Genomic DNA, 27672 nt, shown 5'->3' with positions numbered 1-27672 from the left:
ACGATGCATTAAGGCTGGGCCGTGTGCCTGCAGTGTGGAAGACCTCGAAGGCGGTTATCATCAAAAAGGCTCCAGACAAAGACACATCAGACCCCAAGTCATACAGACCAATTTGCCTTATCAATACACTCGGTAAAGTACAAGAAAAACTACTCTGCAAAAGACTACAAGCACACCGAACACTACGGGGACTGACACCACACCAATATGGCTTCAGGGAAGGGAAATCTATAGACGACGCAATTAACAGAGCACTCCAAATAGTACACGACACACCCTCCAAATACACACTTGCAATTATGATAGACATCTCAGGTGCCTTCGACAACCTCTGGTGGCCGGCCTTGTTCAAGAGGCTCAGACACCTGCAGGTACCGGAGTCTCTGTATAATAGTTTCATGGACTACTGCAGAGACAGAACGATCGTTTGGCAAATGGACAACCAGAAAGTGATTAAACGAATTACAAAAGGCTGTCCACAAGGATCGATCTGCGGCCCCATCTTCTGGGACATAGTTATAGAACCGCTCCTACTGTTACTAGAGGAGCACATCTTGACAGATGGAGCTGTCGCTTATGCTGATGATCTACTCGTCGTAGTTTCAGCAAATAACCGTGCCCAGCTAGAAGAAAGAGCCAATGGAACACTTAGGACAATAACCCAATGGTGCACAGATAATAAATTAAAGATATCAGGAAACAAAACAACTTATACATTGCTAAAGGGTATCCTGCGCAGGAACCCAATAGTCAAAATCGGGGACACTAACATAAAAAGACTAGCAGTCACACGCTATCTAGGAGTATACATTGATGAACGATTGAACTTCCACGAACACATGCGAATATGCACAAACAAAGCAGAAAAGATACTACACAAACTGGCTAGGCTAAATTCGGAACAATTCAGACTACCCCTGTCAGTGACACGAACATACCATTGCGCTCTCTTCGAGTCAGTACTATGCTTTGCTGCCAGTACGTGGGCCCACAGGTTAAATCTCTCAACCAACAGAACCATTGTACGTCGAGGCCAAAGAAGTGTTCTACTTCGACTAACTGGGGCATTTAACACAACATCAAATGACGCACTATGTGTCGTCATGGGAATTTTCCCCATAGATATCACCATCAGGTACCGCGCAGCAATGTACTGGCTTAGGATGGGGAGAATAGACCAGGTTCGGCAGATCACTGGTGTACCGATTGAGACAACACGCCAACTCAGAGCATGGCGAGTGGATACCTGGCAGAGCGAGTGGGCCAACAGCGATAAGGGCCGCCGTGTATACAACTTCTTCCCTGACATCCGGGAAAGACTAAAACTAAAACATATTGATCCCAGCCGCGGTATGGTACATTTCATCACAGGACATGGCCCTTATCCCACGCACCTGTACCGCGTGAGTCTGCAGCAGACTAATAGATGCACATGCGGGGAAGAAGGTTCCCCTGAACATACTGTCTTCTTCTGCGGACAACGCACGAACATAAGACACACAGTACACATAAATCGCCTGAACACACAGAACGAACTACATGCCATAATACGCGACCCGGAAAAGTGGACTGAACTCAACAAACTAACGGACGAAATCTCGAAGATCCAACAAATAGAATACTTGCGCAACAGACCCTACAGAAGGCAAGTCGGTCCAAACAGACGTCACGATGCCCAGGGGGACACAGATATGATTAGCACCACGAGTGATGAAGAAGAAACAGATACAGACCAGGACACCAACACAGATATTGAAGCGTCCAGCGCGGATGATCCATAGTGTCAACCAAGTTAAATTCAAAGAATAGAGTGTAACAACCGACAAGAGGTGCACAAGTCACACACAATCCTAAAAACAGATTGCACCTTATATATAAACAGTTAACAGCATCTCCATGTTCAATAAGAGCTTAAAGCTAGGTACCTCTTCAAGGGACCTACGCCTTCCGTTACGAGGCAGCGCACAGTCTGTATGGAAGGATCTTAATTGTGGTCCCTCTCTTTTGAGCCCAACCCGACGGATACCTATGGTAGATCGGGGAAAACCACCGCACAGGCTGTGTTGCTGGCGGGGCCGGAAGGTGCTAACTGCCGCACCACGTATCACTTTAAGTCTCATTGGCTCAATGTGAACTGTTTGTACAACTAACCAACACAGCCTATACCTCAACCTCCACTATACTAAGAACTTCTCATGTGAAGCTTAAAGTTGGGCACCTCTTCAAGGGACCCACGCCCCCCTGGCAAGAGGCGGCGCACGTCCTGGATGGAAGGATCTTAATTGTGGTTCCTCTCTTTTGAGCCCAACCCGACGGATACCTATGGTAGATCGGGGAAAACCACCGTTCAGGTCGTGTTGTCGGCGGGGCCGGGAGGTGCTTGCGCCTGATGTACTCTACTAGGAGCCTTGTAGGCTCAACACAAACCGTTAGCGTCATTACCCTATTACTTTTACTACGAGTACCCTTTCATTAGCAACTTTGAGCCAAGCACAAAATCAGTTACCTCTCTATTGTATATCGTAAATAGTTTAGTAGGCTGGACATGGAGGTCTTAGTCTTAGTTTCTAGCTTTAACGTACCCTAATCTCTTCTAGTTAAGGTAGTTTTTAGGATAGTAGATGTTAAAGGCATGGTGAGCAACGGCCAGCGTCTTGAGGTTCATTCCAAGACCCGGGCTGCCGCCCACAACCAGGTGACGGGCAATATTATACCTATCCCTTCTCTATTCAGTTCTCTTCCTTCCTTCTTTCTAAATATTTAATTTCGTTTTGTTTATTAATATCTTACTTGATTTTGTATTAGTTATACGTTTTTCTAATGCTGCACAAAAAAAAAAAAGATATCAAATGGATCTAAACAGAGCCCGCCTCCACGTGGCGGGACACGGGCAACGGTGTGAGTGGGGACGGGAGCCGGTGTGGTGTTACTTTCAGTCACTGCGGACCCCGGACCCAGTCACAGCGGCTAAGTGGCAATATACGACCCACCATAAGAAATTAGACAGTGGGTCATAAAAATATAAGCAGCTAGTGAAAAAAAAAAAGTGTACTTAAGATTTCATATTTATTTGGCTACTAGTTTCGACGTTGCTTCAACGCCATCTTCAGGCCCTATACAGGGTGTTACAAAAAGGTACGGCCAAACTTTCACGAAACATTCCTCACACACGTTGTTGTTGTGGTCTTCAGTCCTGAGACTGGTTTGATGCAGCTCTCCATGCTACTCTATCCTGTGCAAGCTTCTTCATCTCCCAGTATCTACTGCAACCTACATCCTTCTGAATCTGCTTAGTGTATTCATCTCTTGGTCTCCCTCTACGATTTTTACCCTCTACACTGCCCTCCAATGCTAAATTTGTGATCCCTTGATGCCTCAAAACATGTCCTACCAACCGATCCCTTCTTCTAGTCAAGTTGTGCCACAAACTTCTCTTCTCCCCAATCCTATTCAATACCTCCTCATTAGTTACGTGATCTACCCACCTTATCTTCAGCATTCTTCTGTAGCACCACATTTCGAAAGCTTCTATTCTCTTCTTGTCCAAACTAGTTATCGTCCATGTTTCACTTCCATATATGGCTACACTCCATACAAATACTTTCAGAAACGACTTCCTGACACTTAAATCTATACTCGATGTTAACAAATTCCTCTTCTTGAGAAACGCTTTCCTTGCCATTGCCAGTCTACATTTTATCTCCTCTCTACTTCGACCATCATCGGTTATTTTACTCCCTAAATAGCAAAACTCCTTTACTACTTTAAGTGTCTCATTTCCTAATCTAATTCCCTCAGCATCACCCGACTTAATTTGACTACATTCCTTATCCTCGTTTTGCTTTTGTTGATGTTCATCTTATATCCTCCTTTCAAGACACTGTCCATTCCGTTCAACTGCTCTTCCAAGTCCTTGTCAATGTCATCGGCGAACCTCAAAGTTTTTACTTCTTCTCCATGAATTTTAATACCTACTCCGAATTTTTCTTTTGTTTCCTTTACTGCTTGCTCAATATACAGATTGAATAACATCGGGGAGAGGCTACAACCCTGTCTTACTCCTTTCCCAACCACTGCTTCCCTTTCATGCCCCTCGACTCTTATAACTGCCATCTGGTTTCTGTACAAACTGTAAATAACCTTTCGCTCCCTGTATTTTACCCCTGCCACCTTCAGAATTTGAAAGAGAGTATTCCAGTTAACATTGTCAAAAGCTTTCTCTAAGTCTACAAATGCTAGAAACGTAGGTTTGCCTTTTCTTAATCTTTCTTCCAAGATAAGTCGTAAGGTCAGTATTGCCTCACGTGTTCCAACATTTCTACGGAATCCAAACTGATCTTCCCCGAGGTCGGCTTCTACCAGTTTTTCCATTCGTCTGTAAAGAATTCGCGTTAGTATTTTGCAGCTGTGACTTATTAAACTGATAGTTCGGTAATTTTCACATCTGTCAACACCTGCTTTCTTTGGGATTGGAATTATTATATTCTTCTTGAAGTCTGAGGGTATTTCGCCTGTCTCATACATCGTGCTCACCAGATGGTAGAGTTTTGTCATGACTGGCTCTCCCGAGGCCATCAGTAGTTCAAATGGAATGTTGTCTACTCCCGGGGCCTTGTTTCGACTCAGGTCTTTCAGTGCTCTGTCAAACTCTTCACGCAGTATCTTATCTCCCATTTCGTCTTCATCTACATCCTCTTCCATTTCGATAATATTGTCCTCAAGTACATCGCCCTTGTATAAACCCTCTATATATTCCTTCCACCTTTCTGCCTTCCCTTCTTTGCTTAGAACTGGGTTGCCATCTGAGCTCTTGATATTCATACAAGTGGTTCTCTTCTCTCCAAAGGTCTCTTTAATTTTCCTGTAGGCAGTATCTATCTTACCCCTAGTGAGACAAGCCTCTACATCCTTACATTTGTCCTCTAGCCATCCCTGCTTAGCCATTTTGCACTTCCTGTCGATATCATTTTTGAGACGTCTGTATTCCTTTTTGCCTGCTTCATTTGCTGCATTTTTATATTTTCTCCTTTCATCAATTAAATTCAATATTTCTTCTGTTACCCAAGGATTTCTATTAGCCCTCGTCTTTTTACCTACTTGATCCTCTGCTGCCTTCACTACTTCATCTCTCAGAGCTACCCATTCTTCTTCAACTCTATTTCTTTCCCCCATTCCTGTCAATTGTTCCCTTATGCTCTCCCTGAAACTCTCTACAACCTCTGGTTCTTTCAGTTTATCCAGGTCCCATCTCCTTAAATTCCCACCTTTTTGCAGTTTCTTCAGTTTCAATCTGCAGTTCATAACAAATAGATTGTGATCAGAATCCACATCTGCCCCAGGAAATGTCTTACAATTTAAAACCTGGTTCCTAAATCTCTGTCTTACCATTATATAATCTATCTGATACCTACTAGTATCTCCAGGATTCTTCCACGTATACAACCTTCTTTTATGATTCTTGAACCAAGTGTTGGCTATGATTAAGTTATGCTCCGTGCAAAATTCTACAAGGCGGCTTCCTCTTTCATTCCTTCCCCCCAATCCATATTCACCTACTATGTTTCCTTCTCTCCCTTTTCCTACTGACGAATTCCAGTCACCCATGACTATTAAATTTTCGTCTCCTTTCACTATCTGAATAATTTCTTTTATCTCGTCATACATTTCATCTATTTCTTCATCATCTGCAGAGGTAGTTGGCGTATAAACTTGTACTACTGTAGTAGGCATGGGCTTTGTGTCTATCTTGGCCACAATAATGCGTTCACTATGCTGTTTGTAGTAGCTAACCCGCACTCCTATTTTTTTATTCATTATTAAACCTACTCCTGCATTACTCCTATTTGATTTTGTATTTATAACCCTGTAATCACCTGACCAAAAGTCTTGTTCCTCCTGCCACCGAACTTCACTAATTCCCACTATATCTAACTTTAACCTATCCATTTCCCTTTTTAAATTTTCTAACCTACCTGCCCGATTAAGGGATCTGACATTCCACGCTCCGATCCGTAGAACGCCAGTTTTCTTTCTCCTGATAACGACGTCCTCCTGAGTAGTCCCCGCCCGGAGATCCGAATGGGGGACTATTTTACCTCCGGAATATTTTACCCAAGAGGACGCCATCATCATTTAATCATACAGTAGAGCTGCATGTCCTCGGGAAAAATTACGGCTGTAGTTTCCCCTTGCTTTCAGCCGTTCGCAGTACCAGCACAGCAAGGCCGTTTTGGTTAATGTTACAAGGCCAGATCAGTCAATCATCCAGACTGTTGCCCCTGCAACTACTGAAAAGGCTGCTGCCCCTCTTCAGGAACCACATGTTTGTCTGGCCTCTCAACAGATACCCCTCCGTTGTGGTTGCACCTACGGTACGGCCATCTGTATCGCTGAGGCACGCAAGCCTCCCAACCAGCGGCAAGGTCCATGGTTCATGGGGGGTCCTCACACACAAAGAAAGAAAATATGTTATATGGACATGTCTCCGGAAACGCTTATTTTCCATGTTAGAGCTCAGTTTATTACTTCTATTCAAACCACATTAATCATGGAATGGAAACACACAGCAACAGAACGTACCAGCGTGACTTCAAACACTTTGTTACAGGAAATGTTCAAAACGTCCTCCGTTAGTGAGGATACATGCATCCACCCTCCGTCGCATGGAATCCCTGATGCGCTGATGCAGCCCTGGAGAATGGCGTATTGTATCACAGCCGTCCACGATACGAGCACGAAGAGTCTCTACATTTGGTACCGGGGTTGCGTAGACAAGAGCTTTCATATGCCCCCATAAATGAAAGTCAAGAGGGTTGAGGTCAGGAGAGCGTGGAGGCCACGGAATTGGTCCGCCTCTACCAATCCATCGGTCACCGAATCTGTTGTTGAGAAGCGTACGAACACTTCGACTGAAATGTGCAGGAGCTCCATCGTGCATGAACCACATGTTGTGTCGTACTTGTAAAGGTACATGTTCTAGCAGCACAGGTAGAGTATCCCGTATGAAATCATGATTACGTGCTCCGTTGAGCGTAGGTGGAAGAACATGGAGCCCAATCAAGACATCAGCAAAACGTTCACAGAAAATCTGTGTTGATGACGTGATTGAACAATTGCGTGCGGATTCTCGTCAGCCCACACATGTTGATTGTGAAAATCGAGGAAGTACAGTACATACTGACGAACCTAAAATGAGCTCTGACGTGGAAATTGAGCGTTTCCGGACACATGTCCACATAACATCTTTTCTTTATTTGTGTGTGAGGAATGTTTCCTGAAAGTTTGGCCGTACCTTTTTGTAACACCCTGTATAAGAAACCATACATAAAACAAACAATATCAGACATCAGTGGTCTGTGAGCTATTGTACAAAATAAATATATTACAAACACATAATGTAAAGGATGACTTCATTGAAAGTAGTTACATTTCGTTCATTTTCATTAAGATGCAATTTACCTTGACATTAGCAATTTATATAGTACAAACAAGTACAAATGAGGTTATACCGGGTGATGAAAAAGTCAGTATAAATTTGAAAACTGAATAAATCACGGAATAATGTAGATAGAGACGTACAAATTGACACACATGCTTGGAATGACATGTGGTTTTATTAGATCCAAGAAAATACAAAAGGTCAAAAAATGTCCGACAGATGGCGTTTCATCTGATCAGAATAGCAATAATTAGCATAACAAAGTAAGACAAAGCAAAGGTGTTGTTCTTTACAGGAAATGCTCAATATGTCCACCATCATTCCTCAACAATAGCTGTAGTCGAGGAATAATGTTGTGAACAGCACCGTAAAGCATGTCCGGAGTTATGGTGAGGCATTGGCGTCGGATGTTGTCTTTCAGCACCCCTAGAGATGTCGATCGATCACGATACACTTGTGACTTCAGGTAACCTCAAAGCCAATAATTGCACAGACTGAGGTCTGGGGACCTGGGAGGCCAAGCATGACGAAAGTGGCGGCTGAGCATACGATCATCACCAAACGACGCGCGGAAGAGATCTTTCACCCGTCTAGCAATATGGGGTGGAGCGCCATTCTGCATAAACATCATACGTTCCAGCAGGTGTTTATTAGCCAGGCTGGGGATGATGCGATTCTGTAACATATCGGCGTACCTCTCACCCCTCACGGTAATAGTTACAAAACCAGAATCACGCATTTCCTCGAAGAAAAAAGGCTCGACAACGGTAGATGTGGTAGATCAAACCCATACTGTGACTTTCTCGTCGTGCAATGGAGTGTCCACGACAGTTCTAGGATTTTCGGTAGCCCAAATTTGTTTTGCTGTCCAGTGCCATCTGTCGGACATTTTGTGAACTTTGTTTTTTTTTTCTTTTTTTTTGGTTCTATTAAAACCCCATGTCATTCATTCCAAGCATGTGTGTCAATTTTTACATCTTTACCTACATTGTTCCGTGGTTTATTAAGTTTTCAAATTTATACTTTTTTTTTATCACCCGGTATATACACGGTTATTTCCGTTACAGACCAATACCTGACATTTGAATAAAGTGGGGAGTATACATAAGTCTAGGTGACAAACCTTTACTCTTAGAGCTAATAATATAGGGATGAAACAGTACTAAAATTGTGTTAAAAGCGAATAATGATACCCTAAACCCTTTCTTTGCGTACACAATTTAACTAACAGGAAGGAAAATATGCATTGCCAATCAGACATATGTAAGGTATGATTCCATTGTTTATAAACAGTGAAAGGTGGGAAAAGTGGAAAGGAGTTACATTTGCATAACATTTCTCTTAAACACTACTTAACCTAACTTACGCTGTGGACAACACATACACCCATGTCCGAGGTAGGACTCGAACCTCCGACGGGGACCGTGACAAGGCGTCTCAAATCGCGCGGCTACTCCGCGCGGCCAGTTACAAGTAATAGTTGTGTTGCAAGAATAGCTGTGTTTTGTTATCACAGTGTATCCTTATGCGCACACTTTCTGTAAAAGTGTGTGATTTGGTACCAACTGGCCATCACAATGGAAGTAGACAGATGGATATTAACGACAAAAGCCGCCCATACTGTCGCAAGCCAGCATCCAGCATTATGCCTGAAATAGTTTTGTTACTTCCTGTACACCATCTGAAGATGAGCAAGAAAAGGTTCGAAAACCGGTTCATGGAATGAATTAACAACTGTTTCAAAAAATGACTGGTTGCAGTTTTATGTATTTACAGTTTTTAATCTGTTTGCTTCTCCTGGCAAGGTTTCCAAAGACGAATGTACAGCTCATATCGCGACGGGTAATGTTCTTATACTTGGTTGAAAGTTCTTTCAGCACCGTCTTCCGCCCTCCGTGACCATTGGGCCTTTTGGAGTAGGTCAAATAAATCAGAGTCCTTGACGTAAAATCGTACCCTCGACTTTCATTACGTCATAGTTTTTCAGCTGCCAGTAATCCTGTGGTTCCTACTTCGTCGTCGTCTTAGCCTTTTTCACGTCATTGACAAATTTCTGGTAACTGGATTCGATTAGGAAAACACAGTTGTTCATTGCACAACCATCGTTGCATGTCAGCATGGTGTGATTCCTGTGTTGGCACTATACTCCCTTCCGACATAGTGAAACAAGAGAAACGGGGAAGGCTGGAAGGATGGCGGGAGAACATACGCGGAACATCAATCGGACGCCTGTACACTGGAGAACTATTGTGGCGATATCGCTGGCGTAATAGTTGAACGTCGTACAACAATACGCTGCCTTCGCAGCCGTTATAGAGAGACCTCAACGCCACCGCAAACAGTAGTGGCTAGAAAAAATGGCGGGACCATGCTATTATACACTTTGCCTCCAGACAATCCGGCAAAGTATACAATTACTAGGCAGTGTATAAAATGTCAAACTTTTCACAGTTCGATTTCAGGCTTTCTGTACATTACCTAGGCAGTCTTCACTCAGTACACATGTTTAAATTAAAGTTAAAACATTTGACCAAGAAATACGCCCAGTGCATTCAGACAATGTCATTTCTACTCAGATTAAGGACTATATTTCATGCATTAATCCTTTCCTTGTCCGCCTCGGCAGCCGCACCGTCTGGGTATTGTGTTGTCCTTACATTTGTATCGTCATAACTTACATTCCAATATTGACGTGGCTGAATGGGCACAAAGCCAGTAAATTGAAAACTTTTCGCCAGACTAGACTTAAAAGTCCCGTCCATTTTCTAGAGTGACAAAGTAGCATGGAGTTGAATTCATGCACTGACATTCTGGTGGGACGTCTGTGTAGCTTCGATATAACGCAGCAATCTGTTTGGTTGTGATAGTTCAAAGTCTCTGCCATAGAGACAGAAGAAAACGACAGACAGTTGCACCGTTGTATTGTACATTTCGTCGTAAGAGGTTATGTACCCTGCTGACGTGGAAGGACATCACTGTGAGTGCTTTGATGTTTATGATCTGATTCCGTGTTGGTTTAGTTAATGTAAACTGATATTACTGATGAAATAAGTAAATAAATGGATTAGATACAATGAATATATCATGATGAGACTCATCTGTATTTTGTACACAAAACAAACACATGTGCTGAAAAGCACTACTCGATTTAAGTTCCGTTGATAACTATCACCAAATACTGAATCCAGTTTTTCGTAGTTTGAGCAGGAAAGTGTCAAAACGACTTTTCTGTAAAAGTTAGATTAATATCAGTTTAATTCACTGATCAGTAGGTTACAAGCATTTTCACGAGCGCAGGTAACAGCAAGCACACTTTCAATAGATCTTTCGTCTTTCTATTGTGAGTGTGTTTCTTAGTTTATTTCAGTTGTTTGAACGTAAAATTACAAAAAATCGATCTTCTGTTTGTGTGTAATCCGAGTAAGAGCCTTTGAGTCAACAACGACTTCGTGAGATCCTTTTTTGTATAGGCTAGACATCGTACTTTGGTTCTTTGGTTCCCGTTTGTTAGGCTATACGGAAGACTTTATTGCTGAATCATGCGTCACCCGCTCGTGCCGTGTTGTTTTTGTTGTGGTCTTCAGTCCTGAGACTGGTTTGATACTACTCTATCTTGTCCAAGCTTCTTCATCTCCCAGTATCTACTGCAACCTACATCCTTCTGAATCTGTTTAGTGTATTCATCTTTAGGTCTCCCTCTACGATTTTTACCCTCCACGCTGCCCTCCAATACTAAATTGGTGATCCCTTGATGCCTCAGAACATGTCCTACCAACCGATCCCTTCTTCTAGTCAAGTTGTGCCACAAACTTCTCTTCTCCCCAATCCTATTCAATACCTCCTCATTAATTATGTGACTACCCATCTAATCTTCAGCATTCTTCTGTAGCACCACATTTCGAAAGCTTCTATTCTTGTCCAAACTAGTTATCGTCCATGTTTCACTTCCATACATGGCTACGCTCCATACAAATACTTTCAGAAACGACTTCCTGACACTTAAATCTATACTCGATGTTAACAAATTTCTCTTCTTCAGAAACGCTTTCCTTGCCATTGCCAGTCTACATTTTATATCCTCTGTACTTCGACTATCATCAGTTATTTTGCTCCCCAGATAGCAAAACTCCTTTACTACTTTAAGTGTCTCATTTCCTAATCTAATTCGCTCAGCATCACCCGACTTAATTCGACTACATTCCATTATCCTCGTTTTGCTTTTGTTGATGTTCATCTTGTACCCTCCTTTCATGACACTGTCCATTCCGTTCAACTGCTCTTCCAAGTCCTTTGCTGCCTCTGACAGAATTACAATGTCATCGGCAAACCTCAAAGTTTTTATTTCTACTCCATGGATTTTAATACCTACTCCGAATTTTTCTTTTGTTTCTTTTACTGCTTGCTCAATATACAGATTGAAGAACATCAGGGCGAGGCTACAACTCTGTCTCACTCCCTTCCCAACTACTGCTTCTGTTTCATGCCCCTCGACTTTTATAACTGCCATCTGGTTTCTGTACAAATTGTAAATAGCCTTTCGCTCCCTGTATTTTACCCCAACCACCTTCAGAATTTGAAAGAGAGTATTCCGGTCAACATTGTCAAAAGCTTTCTATAAGTCTACAAATGCTAGAAACGTAGGTTTGCCTTTCCTTAATCTAGCTTCTAAGATAAGTCGTAGGGTCAGTATTTCCTCACGTGTTCCAATATTTCTACGGAATCCAAACTGATCTTCCCCGAGGTCGGCTTCTACCACTTTTTCCATTCGTCTGTAGAGAATTCGCGTTACTATTTTGCATCCGTGACTTATTAAACTGATTGTTCGGTAATTTTCACATCTGTCAACACCTGCTTTCTTTGGGAATGGAATTATTATATTCTTCTTGAAATCTGAGGGTATTTCGCCTGTATCAAACATCTTGCTCACCAGATGGTAGAGTTTTGTCAGGACTGGCTCTCCCAAGGTTGTCAGTAATTCTAATGGAATGTTGTCTACTCCCGGGGCCTTGTTTCCACTCAGGTCTTTCAGTGCTCTGTCAAACTCTTCACGCAGTATCTATCTCTCATTTCATCTTCATCTACATCCTCTTCCATTTCTATAACATTGCCCTCAAGTACATCGCCCTTGTATAGACCTTCTATATACTCCTTCCACCTTTCTGCTTTCCCTTCGTCGCTTAGAACTGGGTTTCCATCTGAGCTCTTGATATTCATACAAGTGGTTCTCTTTTCTCCAAAGGTCTCTTTAATTTTCCTGTAGGCAGTATCTATCTTACCCCTAGCGATATAAGCCTCTAAATCCTTACATTTGTCCTCTAGCCATCCCTACTTAGCCATTTTGCACTTCCTGTCGATCTCATTTTTGAGACGTTTGTATTCCTTTTTGCCTGCTTCACTTACTGCATTTTTATATTTTCTCCTTTCATCAATTAAATTCAATATTTCTTCTGTTACCCAAGGATTTCTACCAGCCCTCGTCTGTTTACCTACTTGATCCTCTGCTGCCTTCACTATTTCATCTCTCAAAGCTACCCGTTCTTCTTCTATTGTACTTCTTTCCCCCATTCCTATCAATTGTTCCCTTATGCTCTCCCTGAAACTCTGTACAACCTCTGGTTTAGTGAGTTTATCCAGGTCCCATCTCCTTAAATTCCCACCTTTTTGCAGGTCCTTAATTTTAATCTACAGCTCATAACCAATAGATTGTGGTCAGAGTACACATCTGCCCCTGGAAATGTCTTACAATTTAAAACCTGGTTCCCAAATCTCTGTCTTACCATTATATAATATATCTGGTACCTTCTAGTATCGCCAGGATTCTTCCATGTATACAACCTTCTTTTACGATTCTTGAACCAAGTGTTAGCTATGATTAAGTTGTGCTCTGTGCAAAATTCTATCAGGCGGCTACCTCTTCCATTTCTTAGCCCCAGTCCATATTCACCTACTACATTTCCTTCTCTCCCTTTTCCTACTACCGAATGCCAGTCACCCATGACTATTAAATTTTCGTCTCCCTTCACTATCTGAATAATTTCTTTAATTTCATCATACATTTCTTCAATTTCTTCGTCATCTGTAGAGCTACTTGGCATATAAACTTGTACTACTGTAGTAGGCGTGGGCTTCGTGTCTATCTTGGCCACAATAATGCGTTCACTAAGTTGTTTGTAGTAGCTTACCCGCACTCCTATTTTTTTATTCATTATTAAACCTACACCTGCATTACCCCTATTTGATTTTGTATTTATAACCCTGTATTCACCTGACCAAAAGTCTTGTTTCTCCTGCCACCGAACTTCACTAATTCCCACTATATCTACACTCCTGGAAATGGAAAAAAGAACACATTGACACCGGTGTGTCAGACCCACCATACTTGCTCCGGACACTGCGAGAGGGCTGCACAAGCAATGATCACACGCACGGCACAGCGGACACATCAGGAACCGCGGTGTTGGCCGTCGAATGGCGCTAGCTGCGCAGCATTTGTGCACCGCCGCCGTCAGTGTCAGCCAGTTTGCCGTGGCATACGGAGCTCCATCGCAGTCTTTAACACTGGTAGCATGCCGCGACAGCGTGGACGTGAACCGTATGTGCAGTTGACGGACTTTGAGCGAGGGCGTATAGTGGGCATGCGGGAGGCCGGGTGGACGTCCCGCCGTATTGCTCAACACGTGGGGCGTGAGGTCTCCACAGTACATCGATGTTGTCGCCAGTGGTCGGCGGAAGGTGCACGTGCCCGTCGACCTGGGACCGGACCGCAGCGACGCACGGATGCACGCCAAGACCGTAGGATCCTACGCAGTGCCGTAGGGGACCGCACCGCCACTTCCCAGCAAATTAGGGACACTGTTGCTCCTGGGGTATCGGCGAGGACCATTCGCAACCGTCTCCATGAAGCTGGGCTACGGTCCCGCACACCGTTAGGCCGTCTTCCGCTCACGCCCCAACATCGTGCAGCCCGCCTCCAGTGGTGTCGCGACAGGCGTGAATGGAGGGACGAATGGAGACGTGTCGTCTTCAGCGATGAGAGTCGCTTCTGCCTTGGTGCCAATGATGGTCGTATGCGTGTTTGGCGCCGTGCAGGTGAGCGCCACAATCAGGACTGCATACGACCGAGGCACACAGGGCCAACACCCGGCATCATGGTGTGGGGAGCGATCTCCTACACTGGCCGTACACCACTGGTGATCGTCGAGGGGACACTGAATAGTGCACGGTACATCCAAACCGTCATCGAACCCATCGTTCTACCATTCCTAGACCGGCAAGGGAACTTGCTGTTCCAACAGGACAATGCACGTCCGCATGTATCCCGTGCCACCCAACGCGCTCTAGAAGGTGTAAGTCAACTACCCTGGCCAGCAAGATCTCCGGATCTGTCCCCCATTGAGCATGTTTGGAACTGGATGAAGCGTCGTCTCACGCGGTCTGCACGTCCAGCACGAACGCTGGTCCAACTGAGGCGCCAGGTGGAAATGGCATGGCAAGCCGTTTCACAGGACTACATCCAGCATCTCTACGATCGTCTCCATGGGAGAATAGCAGCCTGCATTGCTGCGAAAGGTGGATATACACTGTACTAGTGCCGACATTGTGCATGCTCTGTTGCCTGTGTCTATGTGCCTGTGGTTCTGTCAGTGTGATCATGTGATGTATCTGACCCCAGGAATGTGTCAATAAAGTTTCCCCTTCCTGGGACAATGAATTCACGGTGTTCTTATTTCAATTTCCAGGAGTGTAACTTTAACCTATCCATTTCCCTTTTTAAATTTTCTAACCTACCTGCTCGATTAAGGGATGTGACATTCCGCGTTCCGATCCGTAGATCGCCAGTTTTCTTTCTCCTGATAACGACGTCCTCCTGAGTAGTCCGCGCCAGCATATCCGAATGGGGGACTATTTTACCTCCGGAATATTTTACCCAAGAGGACGCAATCATCATTAAACCATACAGTAAAGCTGCATGCCCTCGGGAAAAATTACGCCTTAAGTTTCCCCTTGTTTTCAGCCGTTCGCAGTACCAGCACAGCAAGGCCGTTTTGGTTAATGTTACAAGGCCAGATCAGTCAATCATCCAGGCTCGTGCCGTATGCCCGAAATATTTCGGGTGTCCTTTCTGTATAACAGAACTAAATCGTATAGTCAAGGAATACAGTTCTCGTTAGGTTTTTGCGCATGCAAGTACCATCTTGGACCATGAATCCGAACGTTTTCCTCGTTATTAGTCGTTCCTTTTCCTGATGGTATTCACACTGATGGTTAATGATGATTTCTCAGCCGTGTGGAGTGCTTCGGAGAACGACTCTGCTGGCGTAGAAATTTGGCTCTGGTGGGAAGGGGTTTCTTGACACACACATTCTTCATAGATTTTATTGATCGCTCTGTTAATACCAGTGTTTCCGAAAACTGTAAATAAACACTTCAAAGCGTTTAACGTGTGCGGTGTTGTCATGTCTCATCGTGAGGAATCCCAGGTATGTGTATCTGAATCCATGTATTGTATTTTTATTTCGTATGACATTTGGAGGCTTGCTGTCATGGCGACCTCATGAAATTTCCCTAGGGCATGTCTGGCTTCAGTGATAGTCCTGGTAATTACTGATCAGCAAAGACGAGGCATTTGATATTGATTCGGCTACTTTCTATTCGCATATTCATCCAATTTCTTTCTGCTGTGTTTTGATGATTTTTATCCAGTAGGTTCATAATTTGTTAATTAATCAGAGTTAACTGTGTAATTGCGAACTGTAATCCAAGAGAGACGCTGAATCAGTAGATCATGAGATATTATGTAGTATGCTCTACAGTTTCTCCCACGGGTATAAGCAACACCGACTCAATGGAAGGCCTCGGCGCTTGTTGGTGACGTCACGTCAGCTACGCACGGCGAACGCCAGGTCTGTTGCAGGCAGAAACGCCTGGGCGTGCTTATCACTAAAAATCTCTTATTTTTGGACAAAATTTTTGGTATTGTTTTGGATTCTGCAGTTTTATTTAGATGAAAGATTTTCTTACTATCGTAAAGCTACAAATGAAGATCATAATTCTGTATTACTGAATCCTGTTGAAACAAACGTAGATCAATATGAGAAGATGCTTTGCCCCATTGCAAGCTTCGGAAAGTTTACATTCAAGTAACTATATTTACTTGATCCATTTTGTCATCGAAACTTACCCCAACCCCCTTACAATTAACTCGTTTCTATTATTTATTTATTTATTTTCGTTTGACATCGTCACTGGAAATGTGAACTAATTTACATGTGTAAATGTCCAACTGTTGCCAGTCATTAGATTACAGTCGTTTTCAACGAAAGGAATTTTAAACAGGAAACAAAATAGCTTCATACATCGAAAATACTGCTGTGCTTAAACTTTTTTAAACATGCACATTAGAAAAGATAAATATTCCCCTCTTGCAACTGAAAGGAGAAACTTTATAAGATTAAAAAATTTTGATAAAACAAGTATCTCTCTTTTGCCTCTTCTTCTGTTCCCCATCCCCTCCTCCAACGTGTACAATCGCAAGATATTTCATTAACATTCAGTGCTCCTCACCCCATAGTCAACCAAGATACCTAAAGAAGAGCACCAATATGTTCACAGCTTCTTGTAAAAGCAACCCAGTACAAACGTAACTTTCTCAGATTTACAAATAAGGTAAAGAATGACGAATTCTGTTGCTGCTGGACCATGAAGTTGTTTTTGTATGTCAATCCTTAAAACAGGTGGAAATTTAACTTCAGGAGTACACTGTTTGTTAAGAAGTGTAATGAATTGCACAATTAATTGATTGGAGAAATCTCTCATAACAATGTCTGTTGATCAGCTACCGCCAATAGTTTCACATTTTCCTGTGTCAGAGAGGGAGACACCACCATTATGAGTATGCCTGCAACAGACCTGCCGTTCGCCGTGCCTAGTTGATGTGACGTCACGAACAAGCGCCGAGGCCTTCCTTTGAGTCGGCGTTGGTAGAAGTCGATATTGCGAGAGGCGGCAGAAACTATTACTAGCGGCAAAATAGTTCATAAAGAAAAATGCTCTATTTCAAGTGAGTCCAAAGGTAAAAGCACGTCAATTTCCATTATCATTATGAAATGATTTTTCTCAAAACTATATTCTTCGCGAATGAGCTAGGGATTTTAAAAAAATTGCGAGGTTCATGTTTAGCGAGCGTTTCGCATACTTAAGAAGTAACACAAGAATATAATCTGAATTTCTCTGGTACAAAGACCAAACTGATGACACGCAGTTGAATGTGAATCAATCTGCTTCAAGATAGATGTACTCGTATTTTGAGACTTGTTTACAGCTAATGACGTTTGTCAGTACTCATCCTCTACAATTTACAGTCTTCCCAATCGCTCTCTTGTAGATTTCTAGAGTCCATAGCTTCCTTGAAGTCTGTCATCCATATTCTATGCGATCTACCACGTTTCCTTTTATCTTCTGGGTCAATCTCTGTATCTTCTTTGGTCATATATTACCATCTATTCGTTCTAAATGGCCATAGTATAGTAACCTTTTCCTCTCATTAGCACCTTTATGTTCCCTTCTAGTTCAGTCATTTTTTCTGATATCTTCATTTCTGATGCGGTCTAATCTTGAAACTCCAGCATTTCATGTTTGTCATCTATCGCTTGACCTTTTCCCCTTTTCTTATTTTCCAGACTTCTGACGCCATACATTTGTATACTTTCTACTGTTGCTTTGTAATAATATTTTTGTTTTGTTTGTGATATTATCCGAAAGGACTGGATTTAATTGTTGAACAACATGTTTCCATTGTTAAATATTCTTTTCTATATAGAAAAGGCAATGTCCTGGCTGAATGACAGACTGACTGACTCATCACCGACCAGCCCAAACCGCTAAGGATAGAAAATTTAAGTTTGAAGAGAGTGTGGATCTTATACTGTAGACTTAAGAACTGATAGTCTGAAATTCCGTTCCTAAGGGTATGGTATAGAGGATGAAAGGCTTTTTGAAAATACGTCGCTATTAAAGTTAAAAAATACGTGTTTCAGCATTTTTGGAAATTCAACCACTAAGGGAGCAAAATACTGGGTGAAATGTTTTTGAAATTAAATAAGGCTAGAGAACTACTAAAGGATTCTTTATACTACACCTACGAGGATTGGTATTACTTGACTTTTCGGTTAAAAATAATAATAATAATAATAATAATAATAATAATAGTAATAATACGTGTTCAGTGTTTCTGAAAATTCAGAAAATTCAAAAAATTTTCATCATCTGTTGCACTGCCCTGAGGCAGATGATGAAAATTTTTAGAAAAATATTTCGATACATTAAAAAATGCTGAAGCTAAATTTATGAAAAACAGTATTTCACTTCTCGATTAGATATGAGGTAATTTTTGTTAAGGGATGAAAGTTGCTATGGAAATATCTCCACAAGACCGCAAAAGGCATGATTAACAAAAACTTTAGACTCCAGCTACGAGACTCGTTTTTTGGTCAGAAGTGCATTCGAAAAACACTATGCTTATGTGGCCTTAATTAGCGTGGAAAGCTTATAAGGTCTTCCAATTTGTAAACAAGAATAAAAACAAAAACAAAAAAATCTCTGCAAGCCTTACAGTATACACTAGCGAAGCTAGTCATATTTACAACTATTATTTAAAAGAACAACAACATTTGATACTAAAACTCCCAGATTACAAATCATACTGTTTTCCCATACAATCTAATACTCTGTTTTATTTGTATTTATTTTTAAACCCCACTCATCATATTCTTCAAACTGCTTCGCCAGCGGATAGCTAGAGTCGTCAATCTGTTCGGCAACAATCGTCTGGCCATCATCAAATAGAGAGTATAGTTTACCATGTCCGCAGCTCGTGGTCTTGCGGTAGCGTTCTCGCTTTCTGCGCACGGGGTCCCGGGTTCGATTCCCAGCGGGGTCAGGGAGTTTTCCTGCCTCGAGATGACTGGGTGTTGTGTCATCTTCATCATCCTCATTCATCCCCATTACGGTCGGATGAAAGCAATGGCAAACCACCTCCGCTAGGACCTAACCTAGTACGGCGGTGCGGGTGTCCCGCATCGTCCCCTACGCTCCTCGGAGTATGGGACCTCATCACCATAGTTTACCATCTCTCACTGACATTCCCAGCGGGCTATATTTACTTCTCCATGTCTTTAATATTTCTTCTAAATAAATTTTAGACAACTGAGGAGCCAGAGGATAACCCTTCCGAACCCTTAGCTAATCTGGAATTCCCCCAATAAAACATTACCACTTTCGGTAAACTAATGCATCGATAGTATGAGATTCCAACGGCATTATTGCAGGGTATCAAGACTCCATTCCTCCTAACGCTCAGCCACAACCTATTTAATGGCTATACGGCATAAGCCTTTTCTAAATCTACGAATGGTAAGTGAACCTTTCGCCCTCAGGACAGTTATTAACAAGAAATCAATGGAACAGGCCAGTAAGTCCTTACACCTGGATGTCAACTACTACTTAACTACTACGTTGTTGGAATGGCTACCTTCTCCAGCTCCATCTCCAGCTGGTCGAGGCTGGACAGTTCGTACTCCTCACTGCTCTCCAGACGGTCTTCTCCATGTTGATCCAGTGAGGAGAGGGTCTCGTTGTCCTGTGCTGAGGCCATCACCGCCAGCATCTGCAAGTCAAACGAAAATTATATGATAATTAGAGCACTTTTCAGCTTCCAAACGCTACCAAATTTTAACAAGAAGCATTTGCTAAGTCTTCTGTACAGAAATGTGTTTGACGACATGTCTAACACAGGAATTTAAAAGAATAAATTGGTGTTTCTAGGCATTTTCACTGCTCTCTCCTTTCAACAAGGTGTGTTATGCCTTCCTCAGTCGGGACCTGAAAACAAACGTGGACGTAGAAGTAAAGTCGTGTGACATCAGAACATGGAATTCCAAGTTGCGGGGCTATCCTACGCGCGAAAGGGAGAATCAGTTATTTCCATTTTTGTTTCGTCGAAAGAAACGTGCCCAGTGAAATGTGATATCGCTTCCAACGTCATAAGCAGAACTTAGAACGACGCCGTAATGGATTACAATATTTGCAGGTTGAAGCTCGTATTTGGTGGTATTTATGTTACAACTTCCGAGCTTCGAATGTATGCTGTTTTGATTGTCCAGTCTTAGAGTTAAGTCTAGTATTTAAAAGAATAACGATATTAAATACTAAAATTTCCCGCATCTAAATCATGCTGTTCGTATATGAAGATAGTAGCAGTTCCTGAAAGAACAGATACCACTGATGACCGTGCAGCTTCTCTAGAATAAATGAAAATTAATTGAAACCCTCAACTGCTGACAGGTGTTGTTGATATTCCTCGATTGGGACACCTGAAAATGTGTGCCCCGACCGGTACTCGAATCCGGGATCTCCTGCTTACATGGCAGACACTCTATCCATCTGAGCCACCGAGGACACAGAAGAATAGCGCGACTGCAGGGACTTATCCCTTGCACGATTCTCGTGATACCCACATTCCCAACTGTCCATAATTTACAAACGTAATGTTCCTAATAGATATTTGCCCATTTACTCATTACTCGCGCCAACTAAGGTGACGATTCCCGTAAGAGTTTGGGCAACCTGTGTGCATTCGCACAGACGAAGGTCAATGGCCGGGTAGCATTTAACTATATATGAAGATAGTAACTGTTCCTTAAAGAACAGATACCATTGATGGCCTTCGTCTGTGCGAATGCGCACAGGTTGCCCGAACTCTTACGGGAATCGTCACCTTAGTTAGCGCGAGTAATGAGTAGATGGGCAAATATCTATTAGGAACATTACGTTTGTAAATTGTGGACATTTGGGAATGTGGGTCTCATGGGAAGCGTGCAAGGGATAAGTCCCTGCAGCCGCACTATCTTTTGTGCCCTCGGTGGCTCAGATGGATAGAGCGTCTGCCATGTAAGCAGGAGATCCCGGGTTCGAGTCCTGGTCGGGACACACATTTTGAGGTGTCCCCATCGAGGTATATCAACAACACCTGTCGGCAGCTGAGGGTTTCAATTAATTAATATGCTGTTCGTCACTACTCGCCGCTCACTAATGAACAGTTTAAACAAAAGAGGCAGAGATTGCAGAGGAGCGTGTTCATCACATTCACCAGTTCTTTTGTCCATATAACGTATAAGACTGTGCCAATACTCACAGGTGTACTGTTTTGATAGATACTTTCTTATACTTTTGAGTATAATGTAATTAAAGGATTATTTCTAAGGAGCTTCTTTGTGTATTTCAAAATGCTTGTGTTTTTTTTTTTTGTTTTTTTTTGTATAGTTATACAGTCATAAATGATATTATATCTTTGGAAAAACAATCATTGTACAGCTATGAATTCTCGCTGATGATGTGTGTACCCTTTATTTTGTCTTACGTGATTGGCCCAGAAAGCCAAATGACGGTTCACAAAGAACTACAAAATAAATATTATTCTGGAAGAAGAGTATTGTGTGTTTCAGTTTTTAATACAGGGTGATTCAAAAAGAATGAACAAATTTCAGTTGTTTGCTACAAAATACGAAAGGTAGAAGCACATTGCGCATGTCACTGGATAGAGGAAGTTTCTATGTTTTGACACCAAAGCGCTTTTCTCTATAGCAACATGGCAACTACACCAAGACATCATTTTGTGTGTTGGAATTTGCCCGAAGTCAATCCATTGTTCAAGTGCAAGGTGCATTCCCTCGTAGATTCGGCAAGAGCCAGCTCTGCACGAGCAAATTTATGGCTTGCATACAAAATTCTCGGAAGCTGGTTGTATATGGAAAGGGAAGAGCACTGGTCAGCCATGCAAGTCAGATGAAAATGTCGAGAGTATCCGAGATGCGTTCAGGCGGAGCCCTGGGAAGGCTACACAACCCTAACAGAAAGTACGAATTTTGCTTTTCAGTCCTCAGGATATGGCAGAGGACGCTTTTTCGCTCATATTTTCGGACGATCGACGTTTCATCTATCACGTAAAGTAAACTCCATAATATAAGAATTTGGGGGTCACAGAACCCTGACGTCGACGTCGAACATGAAAGAGGCTAAACGAAACTGAATGTGTTTTATGCATTTTCTGTTCACAAAGTTTATGGACCTTTCTTCTTTGTGGAGGAAGCTGACGGGAATGTAATACTTGGATATGCTGCAAAACTGATTGTTTCGAGGTCTGGCGTTATCTTAACAACACCACGTTGAATTGGAAGAGGTGGACAACAAGATCTTGTTCACTATTTTTGGCCTCCCAGCTCACCAGACTTTACACCTTGCGACTTTTTCCTGTGGGGCTACATGAAAGTCAGAGTCTTTGTCCTATATATGGCAGTTACTCTTCAAGAGCTGAGAACTCTAATTGTTGAAGGTGTCGATTCAGTAAACAGGGACCTATTGATCTTGCCGGCCGTCGTGGCCGAGCGGTTCTAGGCGCTTCAGTCCGGAACCGCGCTGCTGCTACGGTCGCAGGTTCGAATCCTGCCTCGGGGATCGATGTGTGTGATGTCCTTAGGTTAGTTAGGTTGAACTAGTTCTAAGTTCTAGGGGACTGATGACCTCAGATGTTAAGTCCCATAGTACTCAGAGCCACTTGAACCTTTTTGAACCTGTTGATCCGTGTGTGGAATGAAATCGACTATCGTTTCGATGTTTCTCGAGCAACGCTTTGTGTTCATGTTGTGTACGGTACAGTGTCTGTGCGATTGTAAAACTTCGAACCTTCCTTTATCCAGTGACACGCGCAACGTGTTTCTGTCTTTCATAGTTCCCTTGTGATAAACAAATGAAATCTGTCCTTGGTTTTTGACTCCCCCGTGTATGTCTGTGTGAGAGTAATGCACCGAACATGTAAGTTGAAGTCCTATTCGTCGATTCAGAAAGGTACTGTAATCCAAGGTAGTTTTATTTTTTCCTTGCAGTCTCGGATGAAAAGACAAGATCAGTCCAATTGTACACCACCTACGTCAGTTTCTACGGATACGTGCTTATCCCGATAAAGACATACGGAGGTTTAGTGCAAGAGGGGATCTTGAGCACTTTGCTTGATGAGAATTTCACGTTGAAATATTTTGGGGTTTTTGTTCTGATACATTTCTTTTCGTCGATGATATGAAACACTTCACTATTGGTTAGCCAACCAGAATTATAGTACGAGAAATATGACGATTTTTGTTGTAACAATTGTTTCTTTATTAGAGACAAACAGTTCTCACAACAACAAAAATTAGCACGAAACGTTTACTATATCTTTGAAGCTATTGCCAGCTGAGCAGTAAAAGAAAGGAGTCAGATTTTATGAAACGAATATCTGGTGTGGTCTGGTCGCACCAACAAACTTGAAACGCCTTATTTATAAGAGCACATTTTTATGGTTATGCCGAAGATGTATACATGTGCTTCTCGTACTAATAAACTGATAATTTAGAGATTGCAGTTTCAACATGAAATCATAAGAAAAAAATGTTTACTATGTTCTACGATGCCCCACTCAATTGCAAAAATTCCTGTTTATGTGGCCCACGACGTTGAGCTGTTTAGCGAAAGCTCAAAAATTTGATGAGACGAGCGTCTTTTAAATGGCAGAGTAAAGAAATACTACTACGAAGTAGTTTCCTTAAAGTTATTTTGCGATGTTTCACAACACTCTCTCTCTCCCTCCCTCCTCCTGTCTCTCTCTCTCTCTCTCTCTCTCTCTCTCTCTCTCTCTCTCTCTCTCACACACACACACACACACACACACACAGAGAGAGAGAGAGAGAGAGAGAGAGAGAGAGAGAGAGAGAGAATTCAAGAAGAACCCTCCCACTCGTACTAAACCTTCAGAAATGTCTAAGTTTCGCCGGTGAGTCCATAGATGGTGGTATAAGGGATGGTACGGTGTAACTGGCCATGCTTTCCTGTCCTATTTTTGCAATAATTAAGCCATTCCTTCCTTGAACTGACTTAGTGAACCAGCGCACAGAAATCATAACAAAATTAGAGAAATCATAAGAAAAATGAAAAGTGAGTAAATTACTCGCTATGAATAGAGAGATTTCTGTATCTGCTAGACGCATTTCGCCGCAGGCCCAAGATGATTTGTTTCCGTTCCTGCTGGACAGTTTCAATTTAGTTCTCCGCAGCTTGCAATTTCAGCTTCTCGTTGCTAGTAATTCCGCTGCTGAGGCAGAACTGTAGCAACTCTGTCGGTTTCTGGGAACAGCGTCCTTCTTAAATGATTCCTTTGTTCTGTCTTGCGAAAATAATCGTCTCCGAAATTTGTAGAGGTCCTGCTAAAGACTTTGAAATGGCATCAATGAAGAACATCTTTCATCTCTTAGAAAGCTGTCAAAGATGACTCACTGAAAGTTACTTGACAAGAAGGACATTGTAATGGTTTCATGTCGGCTGTTGTTTACCCGTATTTACTTTATTTAATTTAGCGCGAATGGTCGATTTCAATCTCAGAGGCTTTAGAATGGCGAGTAGGGCCGAAATGGACAAATAGTGCAAAATTAAATATGCGTAAACAACAGCTGAAGTGGAACTATTACAATGTCCTTCAGTAAATGTACGTACCCACAGGAAGGAAATGATTTGCTTGACAAGAGTATTTGAGGGGCCTGTTCTGAAAACTCGTGGAAAGGTGTAGTTACGTCGCTAGGTAAGACGGGGGAAGTACCTGTTCGACAAGCTATAAATATATTCGGAATAAAATTATTAAATATATTCGGAATAAAACTATCTCTCGTACACCACGTTACTGGGGGCGTACCGAGGTAGTCGGCGGACTTACAATAAACACTGTCCAGGTGGCGCAGAGGTTAAAGCAAATGCCTAACACGCTGGAGATCCCAGGTTCAGATCCCGGTCTGGCATACATTTTCACTCGGCGTCGCTGACTACGCATAAAATCCCGATGCAGTTGGCATCATGAGTTCCTCTCCTTTCTTTCCTACCCCCTCCATCTTCAATTTACGTGAAAATCTTACGCCAGGCCGTGAGCAACACGGAATTCTCATTAAGTAACACACAGACACGTGGCACTTATTACACCCCGACACGTTGAAAAAACTATCACTATAATTTATATTTTCCTTGTTTCCCCGACATTATTTGAGGCGAATGCTTGGACGGTTCCTTAAATGAAGCAAGGACCACTGCACTCCTCATTTGGTCAAGATATCCAATAAGCCGGCCGATGTGGCCGAGCGGTTCTAGGCGCTTCAGTCTGGAACCGCGCGACCGCTACGGTCGCATGTTCGAATCCTGCCTCGGGCATGCGGTAGCGTTCTCGCTTCCCGCGCCCGGGTTCCCGGGTTCGATTCCCGGCGGGTTCAGGGATTTTCTCTGCCTCGTGATGACTGGGTGTTGTGTGATGTCCTTAGGTTAGTTAGGTTTAAGTAGTTCTATGTTCTAGGGGACTGATGGCCATAGATGTTAAGTCCCATAGTGCTCACAGCCATTTTTTTTAATATCCAATAGCGCCACATCTAGCGATGCTAACTTCGCCGGGATTTGGATTTTAAAGAGTTATCTTCCTTCCTCCAGTAAACGGCATACCAGTGAACAGATTCAGGCAAGTAAGTCGGAGCTAATTTGAAACACTTTTCATAACGATGTGCACCCTGCATCTGCACAACACACATTACATTATCCTCATATGCAACACCAATATCCCACATTACTGGGATAGTGAAAAGTCCTAGTCAGCTCCGATTTCCGCCGCGAGGGATTAGCCGAGCGGTCTCAGGCGCTGCAGTCAAGGACTGTGCGGCTGGTCCCGGCGGAGGTTCGAGTCCTTCCTCGGGCATGGGTGTGTGTGTGTGTGTGTGTTTGTCCTTAGGATAATTTAGGTTAAGTAGTGAGTAAGCTTAGGGAATGATAACCTTAGCAGTTAAGTCCCATAAGATTTCACACACATTTGAACATTTTTTGAGCTCCGATTTCCTTACCTTTCCAAAGGTAAGAAGGTATGAACGTGACAGGCTTGTTGAACAATATCCCAACAACCACAATGAGCAGGAGAGCTTCTGTAAAGTTTTGAAGGAAGGAGACGAGATACTGGCAGTAGTGAAGCTTTGAGGACGGGGCGTTAGTCGTGCTTGGGTAGCTCAGTTGGTAGAGAACTTGCCCGCGAAAGGCAAAGGTCCCGAGTTCGAGTCTCGGTCCGGCACACAGTTTTAATCTGCCAGGAAGTTTCAATATCCCAATACTTTCCTGATAGTTTCATGGTTGTATGGACATTCTTCACTTTTCTTATTTTTATTAATCCAGTCTCGAAACTATTTGGACTGATGCATCAACCTTTATTATCAAAATAAGAATGCGTGAATCAAATCCATTATATAACGGTAGCTTTCGTTTGTAGAACAAATAACTATTTCAGAAGGCCATTATACCCTTTGAATCTTCATTTTCGGTTTCCTTCACTCAAGTCTCTTTCATTATCAAGAGCTTGTGATGCTCCGCGTCAGACTTCGTAATATAATTCTGGTGTTGCCCCGACTAGCACAGCTCTGGCCAGTTAATTGGATGTTGACTGTGGCGTTTGTTTCGGCCGGTCCAGGGAGACCACAGCGACCGTTGGGAGGAGAGAGTGGTGGAGGGCCCTCGGAGGCTGGCACGGCGGTGCTGTCCCCTTTAAGCGGCGCCCTTGTTAAAGAGAAGGCGCCTCTGCACCTGCAGGTAGGCAGGCCGCCAGTAAACAAGCGCACGTGGGCCCCTTTAAACCCGGTGCGTCGCGCCGCACAGCACCGCTGCGAGCTGTCCCCTGGGCCTTGTCCTAGTCCAGTCCTGCTCGGCCCTTCCTACACTCGACATGGCGAGTATAACAGCTCTCGGCTTACAGGCGCAAACGGGGCTTAGCGAGTCACGTGAAACACCGCTGCATGTTTAAGGAGCATCACTAAGGAAAGGGGAGCACTGAAAGTGAGAATTCTGACCCTAGGTGACGACTGGTCACAGATGAGAACTTTTCGGAATCTGCCATCAATTACTTTGTAACGACTGTATGCACATTGGTGCGAGTGGAAGGAGTTACTGTAGTTCGTTAACTATTCACGATGCTCAGAAGCTAAGTCACAGCATACGACACCAATGTAATTACTGCTTGTAGTCGTTCTGGTCTTTTATACCATTTATCTCTCAATACGCAAGAGAAATTCGCGCACTCGGACATGGTAACGCGATTCCTCACATTCTAACTATACAAAGCTGTCTCTCACAACATTTCG

The 27672-nt window shown here is 42.9% G+C and overlaps 1 protein-coding gene across 1 annotated transcript in view; it reads right to left on the bottom strand.

Annotated features, from left to right (window-relative positions):
• LOC126191540 (protein madd-4-like) overlaps positions 1-20097 on the bottom strand; it is a 502815-nt gene extending 482718 nt beyond the window's left edge. Inside the window, exon 1 of the mRNA XM_049932445.1 lies at positions 19968-20097. Coding sequence (XP_049788402.1) covers positions 19968-20090 — 123 coding nt within the window. The 5' untranslated portion in view covers positions 20091-20097. The remainder of the gene's footprint in view (positions 1-19967) is intronic.
• Positions 20098-27672: the final 7575 nt, after the last annotated feature.

Source organism: Schistocerca cancellata, chromosome 6, assembly GCF_023864275.1.
Source record: "Schistocerca cancellata isolate TAMUIC-IGC-003103 chromosome 6, iqSchCanc2.1, whole genome shotgun sequence".
In the NCBI taxonomy this organism is placed as follows: Eukaryota; Metazoa; Arthropoda; class Insecta; order Orthoptera; family Acrididae; genus Schistocerca; species Schistocerca cancellata.
This window is presented reverse-complemented; position numbering and strand designations above follow the sequence as displayed.